General features: G+C 31.4%; 1 protein-coding gene across 1 annotated transcript; it reads left to right on the forward strand.

Moving 5' to 3' along the window:
• Positions 1-1,766: 1,766 nt before the first annotated feature.
• Positions 1,767-7,316, forward strand: LOC124833558 (Cysteine proteinases superfamily protein). Its single transcript, XM_047308074.2, has 8 exons — positions 1,767-1,920; positions 2,059-2,212; positions 3,069-3,156; positions 3,738-3,801; positions 4,045-4,150; positions 4,245-4,299; positions 5,154-5,207; positions 6,969-7,316. Exons 1-8 carry the CDS (start codon positions 1,893-1,895, stop codon positions 7,098-7,100), a joined length of 681 nt encoding a protein of 226 aa, XP_047164030.1. The 5' UTR covers positions 1,767-1,892; the 3' UTR covers positions 7,101-7,316.
• Positions 7,317-13,617: the final 6,301 nt, after the last annotated feature.

Raw genomic sequence — 13,617 nt, forward strand, 5'->3', positions numbered from 1 at the left:
TGTTGGGTCTATCGAGGAGGAGGTTCACTAGGGAGACACAAACACCAATGGGATCTGAGCCCAACTATATAAGGGGTTGACACCACTCTCTACCCAAAATCTTAAGGCAATGGGTTAATGAGGTTTTCACCTTTATATAGTGCTCTACTATCTCATTTCTATCCAATGTGGGACTCAAACTCACACTTGGATTCCCAATATGATGAACTTGCCGTTATACCTAAAATGTGGTTTTCCAAGCTTAGAAATTTCTTTAATTCTTAAATAGGTTTGAAAGTGAAGATGATTGCATTGATTACAAATATAAGTCTTGGATCAATGCTTATTAAGTAAGACAAAAATTTTAATCCATGCATTTTGAATAGGATTTGTAAAAGTGTTGTTAAAATAATTGTGGGATGTGGTTGATTATGTTGTGGTATTGGCTATTAAATGATCTTTTGACTTCCAAACTCATACATTTTATGTTTTGGTGAATCTTGTTTGAATTGTACTAACCATTTCCCTTACTTTCTATTATTATTGTCATTGAGGGTTTGATATGCTCTATAAAAAAACTAATAACTATTTAAAAGATGTATTTCACTTAAGAATATTGTTAATGGGTGGGTGAAGTTGAACTCAGAACCTCTCCCACCCTTTATTTCAAACCCTTCAAACCAACCTTATAGAAATGTTACTGAGGGAGTCAAACCCACAATTTCTCTCACCCTCTCCCTTCCAATTTTTACCATTAAGCTAACTTTATCGCTCTTGATTTGTTCTGTCAGTATTTTGTGATAAATTGTGATGATATTACATCACGCGTTAAAGTTGCATGTGGTTTTAATTTAAGTATTTTTTATATAAACATTTTACTATACGAGTTTTAATATATCCCTAATAGAAATGTTGTACGCTCTACTCTCATCTTCAATCCCCCCTATCCATTGTTGTTCACTTCAAGTCCCACTTCCAATTGCAACTCACTTTGTAGTTTATTTGACCCTTACGATAATCGTTTCCTTTACCTTATTATGTTTTTCCTTCTCACTTTGCAACACCATAAATCGTGACCCATCTGCTTTGCCCCTCCCTTCAAAACCTATCACACAAGACTAAAGTTGTAGTTTCAATGACAACTTCTCTATAATTTCAAAAGGTCAAGTTAAAGTAGTATTTTGAATTTTTTTTACCCAAAAGTCATGTTCATAAATCAATGACTACCCTTTAATGTAAAAATTTCAATACTACCCAATTATGAAATTTCTGGAAAAAAGAAATTGAACTAGTATTATATTTTTCTGCATATCCCAAATATATTTTAGGAATAAATATATTTTTAGTCTCTAAACCTAGACACAAAATTAAAATTCGTTCATGTCTCAAATTTTAATACAATTTTATCCATACATTAAAAAATGAATAGATATAGTCATTTTAATCTAATTGTGTGTGAAATATTTTTGACGTTTGAGCTATTTACACCATTTAACATATCACATCTTTTAAATGAAAGTTTAAAACACAATTTAATGAAAAAAAATTGGAATCGTTAAATTAAAATGATTATATCCATTTATTTTTTAAGTTTAAGACAAAAATATATTAAAGTTTTGAAACCAAATTTTAATTTAGAGAATAAAGAAATATTTAATTGTGATATTGATTTCTTCTCTATTTTCATTTTACGATTTATTTCATAAAATATTATATTTAAGTAATAAAAATAAATATAAACAAAATTTAAAAATAAAAAAAATGATAGCGTGAAAGTATGAGGGTGCTTCTTTTTCCAAATAAGAAGAGACGTTTACTTCAGTTCTTCCTCTCCTTAGCGTTTGGAAGACAAAAACAGCCTTTTATAACCTTCTGACACTTATCTCCTCCTACGTTACAGTCCCTCTCATTTCATGGCGCACAAGCCTTTCAAATTCAATGGTAATCTCACAACTCCCACCTGAATCCACATTTTCTTCTTCACTTTTTTTTTTAACTTCCTTTCCCTCTATCTCACCAAACAATGAACACGCAAAAATTAAAACACTCTTTCCTCTATTTGATTTTTGAATCCGTCAGAGCATATTCTCGAGCAACTGAGAAATGGGACTGCGAAATTCGAGCTTGTTTCTTCCCCCGCTCCTTCAGTTGCTGCTCCTCCGAACAACATCACAAGCTTGTTTGGAATTGGGAATCGTAGCGCTCTCTTTTTCGCTAGAATTGGCTCTTCCTCGTGAGTTTTCCATTTCTTCTCTCATTTTTATCTGTCATTTTATTAGTTTTTTTTACGTTGAAATATGTTTTTAATATATTTACGTGATATTCATTTTCAATTTAGTCCTCATATGAAAATAAAGATGTTAATTTGTTCCCAAACGTTCATGGTTTTTAATTTCATTACATATGTTTATCGTCGTTAAAATATAGTAGTCAATGAAGAGTGGAGGAGGATGTGGGTTTGGATAAACAGAGTAATGAAGCATTTGTTAGTAAGTTATCCAATGCTGAAATATGATTTGGAAAGCTTATTCTGACAAGGTACATCATGAAATGTGTTGATTTAGGTTGAAAAGAAGCTTGCAGAGAGGTTATAAGACACTTTCTTAATCCAAGTGGGCTTTTCATGGATCATTTCAACTGAGTGTCAAAAATAAGCAGCAGAAATACTGTAACTTTTAGTCCTGACAATTCATATACTGCATTTTAAACTCCATGTTAGTTTGGTGGTGTTACAAGGGCAACATATGGTGAAAATAACATTGAAGATGATTATATACGCATGGAGAACTTTTCTGTATTGGATCCAAATTGACAACAATTTCATGCGATGCATAGCGGTAGAAAATTCATTTTGACATAATTTTATTGTTATAGCCGCGGGGAACAAAGTGGGTCTATGTATTTGCGTCCAAATTTAGTCCATAGTCACTAAAAATTTGTATCTTAAGTTCATGAATTCATCCTTAATAAGGGGCTTTCAGAATAACAGGTTTGCTTGATAGGGTTGAATGCTTTAGAAAAAGTGGATTATATTTGAACTCTTCTCAATGCTTTGGATTTTGACGAGTTTCATCACTATGTCTTCACAGTATTGGGCACTCTCCCGCAATGAAGAAACTTGAGCATTTTTCAGTTCAGAAGGTTACAGGGGATGGGCGATGTCTGTTTCGTGCACTGGTATTGTCTTTTTTGCTTTTGTTATTGGCATTCAGTATGATATCTGCGCTGGCTATTGGGATGAAAAGATTAAAAGAATTATGAGAAGTGAGTGCAAATAAAAGTAATGTAGAATTTAGATAGTATTGACTGAACTAGTCATATTAAGTTTGAGGTTGCTGGTGAAGGGCTCCTTTTTTTGAGAGTTACAACTTAAAACTGGAATCAAATCCTTGTGTGCATATTTACTCTGGTGCATTAATATTATCTCCTTTTTTCATGTACTGCAGATAATCTAATTAACCTTGAGATCTAGAAGGTTCTTTGAATGGCACCACTCTTCAGTAATAGGTCTAGAAAAGTTGGAGGGTGAATAATCACTAAGCTTGGACAGTGTCTTTACGGAACATACCTTATTTTTACGTAATTTTGTGATTTTTTTAGAAGCTGTATTTGTATGAGTTGTAATGCCACATTCTTTTGCGCATATAAATTTGTTAAATGTCAACTGCCAAATCTTTTCATGAGTTTGAGCTTCCACAGTGCAAGTTTTTCATATTGATTTAGTTGGTAAATGTTAACACTTGGTTCAATGACATAAGGTCAAAGGAATGGCTTACAACAAGGGAACAGTTCTTAATCAACGTGAGGAGAGAGAAAATGCAGGTATGCTTATATGCTACTGGAATGTGCATGATGATACCCTGTTGTTTGTTTTGCTTTCTACTACAGAATTACATTATGTGAAACAGCTAGGCGATGATAGTTTTGGCTGTTTCTGCTATCAAACTGAACTACTTATCTTCTTGCCATGTTTATTTTTCGTGCCTTATAAGTTATTACCTTTTTCCTCCTTTCTCTTCGATTTTCTTTTCTTGTCAATGTTTTGCCTTGCCCGTGATAACACAGATGAATTAAGAATGGCTGTGAAAGAAGCTGTATGTGAAAATGAGGGTGAACGTAATTTATATGAAGAAGCCCTCATTGCCATCACAGTTGATGAACCTCTAAATCGGTATGTTTTGGAAGCATTAACAGAAAATGAAGATCTCGAAGTGTGTTGTTAGTTTGAGTTAAATGTCATAATTAAATGTGTACTTTTTTTGTAGTTACTGCCAACGGATCGTACGACCTGATTTCTGGGGAGGAGAATCAGAGCTGTTGGTTAGTGCTTCCTTTATGGTTACCTGCTAAATTTTGCAAACTCTCCTTTTATCTTTTAAGGATAATACATTTCCCAGTTGACCTTTCGAGTTTATATGAGTTTAATTTAAATGTTTCACAGTGGATCTTCTAACTTTTTATTTTAATTTCAATGTCATTCACGTCTTTCTCTTTGCACCCATTAATTTATATGTCAAGATGGTAGACTTTGTTGAGTTCTGGTCTATGATATGAGATATTGCATTAAGGGTAACTTTATGCTTTTCACAGAAAATGTATTCTAAAGATTACAGTTGAATGACTTCAAATTGACGTGGAAGTCAATAGACCCACTGAAGAAATATTTCTGGTATTGATAGTATTTATCTGACATCGATGAGTCAATGACATTTTCCCACAAGGTTTAAGAAAATATTTTACCTTGAGTGTGTTTTGTAGCTGGAGCTTGCTGGTTAATCAGAGATTGTAACCCATAAAACTTTTATCTCATCAAGGAATTGGAAAATTTGACTTTCTTGAAATTAAATGATTCAAATTTTAGAGTTAATGGGTATTTTAGCTTATGCATTGCATATAAATGTTTATTTTATATAATTAATAGCATTAATAAATAAATGTTTAATATCATGTTTGAATTAATATTCATAATAAATAGAGTTTGGTATCATGTTTAATATTTAACCATTGAGAAAACTTATATCACGAGTTTCTAAGTAGAACTCCCATTGAAACCTTTCTTCATCCCTTCTTTGGAGGAATTGATTATACTTCTTCATTGACTTTGTGTTTACAGCTGGGTGCACAAACCCTTTGAATGAGTTATGATATACTGACCTATGACAATATTCTGGCAGGTGCTATCAAAGTTATGTAAACAGCCAATCGTTGTGTACATCCCAGAGCATGAGGTATACGTTAAACAATTTTTCTTGGTTAGCATTTATCTATTTTGCTTGGGAAGGAAGAGCTTGCAATTAGTGTGCTCCTATTCTTTTGTTGAGTATAGTCACACTGTACACACTACAAGACAGATTAATTTTTTATCGGATATTATGCGCATGACTCATCTAAATATGGATGGAGTTGGTCATAGATTTTTTGCTGCTAAAATTTGTTGTTTGGATTTAACTGGTAATTGATCTTGCATTTTGGAACTAAAATGCAGAGAGGTTATCTAGAATATTAGTGCATTTGTAATGATAAGCTGTCTTGTGTGTCTTTTTTATTAAATGGTTATCATGTGTTTTTAATACTATTAGGAAGTAAGTTTAAACTTAACTCATCCACACAACTAGCTTTTAAAAGGAGGTCTGCCCTCACTTATGTATTATAATTTGATTTTATCTCTAGTTGACGTGAGATCTCCAACATATTCGATCATGCAAAGGATTTGATATCTCAAGCATGGGACTAAATGTTTGTAGATAGTCTGATAATGGTCCCATTGCAGGTGATACGATATACTCAACAAATCTTGTTATGTTAGACTTTGATACTATATTAGGAGATAGTTTATATTTATCTCAATCTTACAAAATTAGCTTAAAGTCACTTATATATTTTGATCATGATATTACTTGCTGATGTGATATCTCCAGCACTCTCGAGCATAGGATTAAATATTTGTAAGTCTAATTGGAGTCAATCTCAATTGGTGTAGATGATAGCATAATGGTCGGATAAGATGCTACTTGTTGAATATATGTTGGATGGATATAATCATTGTTTAATCTATGGACTTAAATTAGGACCAGATCGAGGTTTCCAAAGGGCAGGATTTGCTTTGATTAGAACGATTTCTAGGTTTAGTATTTTAAGGTCTTAAATTTCTGAAGTTAATGTTTGAACGGATGGCTGGGTTTAAAACAGATATGACAGCAACAAGGTTAAAAGTTTATGTATCTCAGTAGGTTTTGTGAAGCTAAAGCTAGAGTTATGAGAGAAATTTGAGGGCAGATGCATGCCTTTTGCAACCCCGATTGGCAGACGTGATGAGGGAACTGGAAGGGAAACAGATGGGAAAGGTAAGAAATAAGGAAACTTAAGCCTATGACTTCTAGGTGCACGACTGGAGTAAATTGGAAATTAAATGTTAAAATGTTTGCAAACGAGAAGTGATACTGTCAGACTTAGATCCCTGTCTTCACAAACATTCTAGGATAGCAGTGGAGCAAAGTGAGGAGAATTTTGAAAATCATATCAGCTTCTTGTTTGTTTATTATGACTTTATTAGGCATTCATAACCTATGAAGCTCAAACACATCTCTTCAATACTATGTCCAAATGTCCAAAAGACGCTAAATATTTATGTAGCTAGTCCATGTTTTCTTCAATACTACGTCCAGGTGTCCAAAAGAGGCTAAAAATCTATATAGCAGGTCCATGGTTTTTAATCTGTGGCAGTAAAGATGCGTTTATATTCCAACCTTAATGATAAAGGGTTCCATTTTGATCCTCTTCCCATTTTTATTTTTGAATGGGAGATGGTAACCATTCAATTGTTTTTCTTGTATTTAATATTTCAGTAAACTCAGAATTTACTAAAAATTAAGTCACGTTATGTTTCTTCCTGTTCCGCACGCACCTAGGATATGAATGTATCAATGTGTTATAAGATTGCATCATATAATTTATCTACTAAAGTTTCCTGTTTTGTAAACTACATGCAGCATAGAGGCGGTGGTTTTGGATCTGGCTTCATTCCCATTGCTGAGTATGGAAGTGAATTTAGAAAGGGTTCTAGGAGAAAAGCTGTGAGGCTATTGTACAGCGGCAAGAACCATTATGATCTTCTGGTATGAGGAACTGCTAACGAAGGAGAAGGAAGAAAAAGTAGGAGATTAAAACGCCATTTTTGTAATGATCTTGTTCTATTCATCCACGTATTTTGTTTCTTGTTTGTTTTACGATTTTTGCTAGTCCACCATGAACACCTAGTTTTCATTTTTAATATGAAACGAAGTATTCTAAAACGATTTTGAGGTTGAGCACAAATGTAAAAGAAGTTTAATTATCCACATGGAAGAGCATTTCCTCTATTTTGTTAATTATGAAATTTTGATATACTTGATTGTTTTTTGTATGACTAATCAATTTAAAAATAACTTGATATAACTTTTAAAGTAACTATTATAAAAATTAATATAAAATATATTTATATATATGCTGTAAAATTATTTTACATTAAGTATATAACCAACTCTCCTATAAATTATAAAGAGAATTTGACGATTCTCCAATCAGGTAAGGCTATATAATATTTTTCTTTAATTTTAAAATAGACACGTACATTATATAATTTTAACAAAACGGCAATTCCGTGTTGTTTTTTCCTAATTCTTAAATATATATTTATTTTAAATTTTTTAATAAATGGTATCCATCTCATATAAATATAAATTCTCTAATGCTCATAATCAATTTGTATACGAAATAATTATAACATAATGCTTCTTGTTTCTATCCATATCCTTAAAAGAATATATCTAAAGAATATCAATGTTGATTAAATATCTTATTAAAGAAAAATATATAAAGAAACTCCTATCTGATGGAAGATTACAAATATTGTTATATTATAATTAATCAATCACGAGTAAGAAAAATACTACGTAAATCAACGATTGCAAAGAGTATATCCAAAATTGAAACCACAACGGTACAATGAAGATTAAACTTCAAATTGGTAAAAAATAGAAAGAAAAAATTTAAGCAATACACGTTGATTGTTAAATCAAGTACTTATAGATGAAGAATGAAAATATTGAAGATATGGAGAATATATTCAATTAAATATATATAAATTGTCAAAGACGTGACTATAAATTCAAAGACTAATATGAACAGGAAGATAACAATGTCTTTGACAATAAATTCAAAGACTAATATGAACAGGAAGATAACAATGTGAGATATAGAGAATTGCTGATGAAATAAGACAAAAATAAAATTATCAAATTACTCAAAAAAAAATTCATAGATAAAATACTCTATAAGCATAGAGTCAAATCAAGTTGAATGAGATTGGGTTGTGGGTTAACCATTGTAGTATTTTTCACATAAAATATATCATGGGAGTTTTATTGTATTCTCCGGTATGATAGATTGTTATTGTCATTATAGTTGAGAGCTTTTGATCTTTAGGAGAGATAGAGAAAGATACTTGGAGAGTGATAACGTTATTGTTGACATGATCAAATTAATATTACTAAACTATAATAAGTTCAATATTGTTAAGATAGTACCCAACGAAATAGAAAGGGTAAAATTAACCCTAAGTTGTATTCCAACAAACATGAAATTTATTCTCAACAAATTAATTATTATATACAAAAGGGTTGGTAAAATAAAAAAAATAAAGAACATAAAGATAAATAAAATATTAAATAAAAAAATAACATAAGATAGAAAGAAACAAATTTATAAAAGAATTTAAAAAGTTTAAAACAACTATAAAGAAACTTTTTCAAAATAGGATTCATCATTGATTATCTAAAGATTATTGTTCAATTAATTATTGTTTTATATTTTTAAATTAATCAATGTAAATTCTCAATTAATTTGTTGGCATTCTCATTATTAGCCAAAGTACATTCTTAATCAAAAGCAAGAACTTTACGGATTAATCATAGTAAATTTAACAAAAGCACATTTTCAATTAAATATTACTATGCCTAATCATATTTATTCTTTTACCTTTTATATCAAGTAAAAACTTAATAACTAAAGTACATTTTATTCTTGTTAAAGTTTTTACCTCTAATCAAAGTAGATTCTCAATTATTGGCAACAACTCATTCAATTACATGAAAGTTTTTAACTTTAGGTTTAAACTCTCGAATGATCCTCATATTTGTTAAGGAATCTCAAGTGGGTCCTATTGTTTAAAATGATCTCAATTGAGACCTAAATTTTGTAAATTCGTAACAATTAAGACCTTTCCATTAAGTGGTCAAAAACGACATCAAGAGTTGTTGACGTATTGCACAATAAACATGTTGATGTGAATGTTTTTATTACGTGGAATTAAAATGTAAATTATGATGATTAGTTTTTGACATGGTGATATTTAATTGGTCATTGAGGTTAGGAAATAAATTAGGGATTTTGTGTCGTTCAGATTAAGGATTTCAACTGCATAGACCTTGTTGTTGACTGTTGGCATCTGCAACATGCCACCTGCACACACATGCCATAGCTGAGGATCCAAACACCTCTCTGATCCTTCAATTTCTCTTTCGAGTCCATGAATGTAATCATCTCATCAACTTTCCCCAAATTGAGCATATCTTTTTATCGTAAGAAGGAGATTCTGGAAATTTCAAGGGCTTCCTAACAACATTGAACAGCGTTGCACAGAGAATCATCACCAAATCAGAAATCACGAACGTGAGAGAACCCTAAACCACGGAGCCTGCGAAATTGTGAAATTCGTAGCCGTTAGCGTCGTTCAAACTCCTCATCTCGCCCTCGCCATCTTCATCTTCGTCCAACTATGCGTCACCACAAAGACCATCGCGAAGCCTCCTCGCATGTTCATCTTCCACCTCCAGCAGATTGAACTCATCTTCATCATGCAATCAACTGCGATAAAACCCAGAACGCCAATCTCGCAGCCTCTATGCACGAACAATGTGAAATCCCAGCATACCGCGAGCTGCTCCCTTGTCCTCCACCATTATTGCTCCCTAATCGAACCTGCAACAAAACCTAGGAACCAAAAACTGCAATCCCCATCGCGCTTGAAAACCCTAGCTCGCATAATCTTCCATGGGAACTCAAGCCAATCCAGAGAACGCGAATCGCGAGTCTTTATCCTGGTGCAACCATGGTGAATCCATCAACCTGCTAAAAAATCTTTAAACTCAATTACAACCATGGAAAAAAAACCCAATTGAAAAGCGAAATCACGTCTTCCTTAATCATCTCCCCAAAAGAGAGAGATTCTCAAACTTTCAAGGACTGCCCAACAACATTGTACACATCTAAAAACCTTGAGAAAAAGGTTTCGTATGAGATTTGGAATTACCAAAGTTGTATGTTCCTCTTTCCTTTTGCTTTTTCATTTTTATTTTCTTTTACTTTACTAAATTCCACGCCATAATTTAAATTCTATTTTCACATAATAAAATGATTCACCTCAATACGTTTATTGGGCACCACGTCATCAATATTTGATGTCGTTTTTGACCACTCAACTTAAATGACTTAATTATTACGAATTTACAAAATTTAGGACCCATTTGAGATCGTTTTAAACGAGAGGGCCGACTTGAGATTCCTCCACAAATATGAGAACCATCCAAGGGTTTAAATCTTAACTTTAATCAAAGTAAATTCTCAATTAAAATTAAAAGCCCTTAGACTCCTATGATTGATATGTTATGTAGATTTAACACCATGCTAACTTGTTACAATGTAAAAATCATTATTTTTACTTTATTAAGAGACAAAAGACATAGAAAAATATAAATTACAAAAAGAATTAAAAGAACAAATAAATTTATTCATCTAATCTCAGAATCCAATTAAGAAATTACAACAGAATCAACCTAAAACACTTAGCAATCTATGGAATTATAGAAATAATATGAAAATAGAATAAGAGAGGGTGGAGAACATGAGAGAAGAGAGAGGGGTTGAAATTAAGCCCCCCAAAGGGTTCCAAAGCTCTCCTAATTTGTTTCTCTAAGTCTTTTTATTTTGGAAATTAGATTGAGATTTGTTTCAGGCTTTTATGTTATTATAATTTTCTTTTTAATAATTTAATTTCCTCCAATTATCTTCAAAATAATTCAATATCACTAGTACAAAATATACTTTTTATATCAATTTTCTATACATGTTAAAATGCACCATATATAAAAAGTAATGCGGTGACAATATTGTAAATACGAGAAATTTTTTTATATCGATAATATTGAAAATAGGTATAACAAGTGACATGATGACAAACTTGAATAAATTACAAATATTTTTATACCGATTGTAATAAAAAAAGGTATAAAAATTATTTTTTTATACTTGTTAAACCTAGAACCGATATAAAATTAAAGCAATAGCAAAATTTTAATATTGTAACTTTTTGTATTCTCCAGTATAAATTATTTTGTATTCTCTTGCATTTAATTTCATTTAATGCTTGCTCAGAACAACAAAGTGCTTTTGATTTCTTACCATTAGGTAGCATTTTACAATTAAGTTCTTTTCTTTGAAGATACCAAGCGTAGATATTTACTTCATCATAAGATGAGGTACTTGTTGAGCTCATGACATCATTTAATCAAGTAAACACTTGTTTAGCTTTTGTCTCTTTATAGACAGATAACGCTTTGCTTGTTTAAGTTTTCTTACACATTTTCATAATTAAGTTTTTTAATATATTTTGTCAGAGACATTGTCTCGACCGATTTTATTTTCGAGAGAACCTGAATACCTATTCATGGTATTATAAGCATTAATCGTTTAACTCAATCTCTCTTGGGCACTTTAGGCAGAACATCATTTAGTCATGCGTCTAAGTGTTTTAGCCTAGATGTTTTTCTATTTCTTAAGACCTAAGTGTTTTCCTATGTTTTTCTATGTTTGGGGATTATGATTCTAGGTTTTGTCTGTTTGAAGTTTAGGCTCTAAGTATTGTGTTTTCGCCTTATGTTATTTTCTTATTATTAACCTGTTTTAATGTTATTATAATTAAACTTCAAAACATTAGACATTTTGTGCGTATAGAAGATTTTGTCTTTAACACCTTTCTTACCTAAAGTCTAGAAAAAATAACTAGATCAGAGGGAATATATTCTCCCTTTCCACTCATGCCCAACGTGTTTTAGACTGACATGTTTCCATTTCTAACGTAAATAATCGATTAAAATAAGTGGTAATCGATTATTTCGAGCTTAGTAGCCTAAAACGCAATTCCTCTATGGAATAATCGATTAACATTAATTGATTAACATAAGCTTTAATTAATTAACACATATCAATTAACATAAGTTTTAATTGATTAACACACAAAATGTCGAAATAAACTTTCTCGCAATTTCTCCAATTTGGTTGAGCCCCTTCCCGAGGTCAAAAACATAATATAGGTATTCAAATTAAAGCTTTTTTTAGTCTAGTTTCCAATAAAAAAGAATCAACTCATTTAGAATCTTGTACAAAGAGTTATGAGCAAAATAGTAAGCAAATGTCAAATTTGACAACATTCTATTTTACACGAGTACTTGGGTTTTGACGCAACTTGGTAAATCTTGAGAGCTTACTCAAGTCTTACAATATCATGATATGAACAAACGATTCATAAAGATAAAATTTATGCAATCCCTAAAAAACATATTTCGTTAGCATTAGTATTTGTAAAACATAAAAAATTGGGAGATTGTTAAAACAAGTGTTAAGACAAGATTGTCTATAAGACTAAACTATCTAAAGCTCTAATTTGCTTTGAAGTTTAACAAACAACAATAAATGAAATGATCATATGATAGTGTTATCATTAGAAAAGAAATACAGTCAGAATATAAATGGTTTGTGACAATGCTCTGAAAATTCTAAACATATTAAGGAAAGCCTTAGTAAAAACACCAAGGTATTGAACAAACACACCACTAAAAAATTTCCCTATTTAATGCGTCAATGAGAGTCTTGTTGAATGCAACAAGTGTTATACATCGCTAAGCGATGATCAAATGAACTCTCGATATATCTTGATAAATGAAAGTATTAAGAGATGTTTTTGGGAAGTACGCCAAAGGTCTTAAATGAAAAATTCCATAAAGTTATGTTGAGAGACACCTTGCTAAACTCATCTTTGAAAGAAATAGAGTAAAATTTAAAGAAGTCTTTACATAGGGTAGACAATACCATGTGTTAAACGATCTACTTCATCCAACTATGAAGTTTTCATCAACTACTTGGTATCTTAGTGAAAAGCTTAAACGATCAAATCCTTCATGAATGGTAGAAAATGTAAAAACACTTTGTAGTTCTAAACATGCATTAAATGCCATTAAATGCTCAAGGTTTAAAAACAACTAAAGTGATAAGAGAAATGACATATCTGTTGCATGCATATCTATTCGACTCTGTGCATATTTTCTATTACACGCATCCATTTGCTCCATCCTATACAAATTGGAAGTGGACGTTAGAAACAAAGAAGACATTCGCGAAAGGTTCTCTTCATCAAATGTTGTGCCAGAAAAATCGTGCTGCCTACTTTTTTCAAAGTACTAAAAAAGCAGGTCTACTTTGACAAGTTGACTTCAACCAACAACTGCTACATAAGACAAGACTAAGAAGACTCAAGGATCAAAGAAA

The sequence above is a fragment of the Vigna umbellata genome, chromosome 11, assembly GCF_029865625.1.
Source record: "Vigna umbellata cultivar VRB3 chromosome 11, Vumbellata_1.0, whole genome shotgun sequence".
NCBI lineage: Eukaryota > Viridiplantae > Streptophyta > Magnoliopsida > Fabales > Fabaceae > Vigna > Vigna umbellata.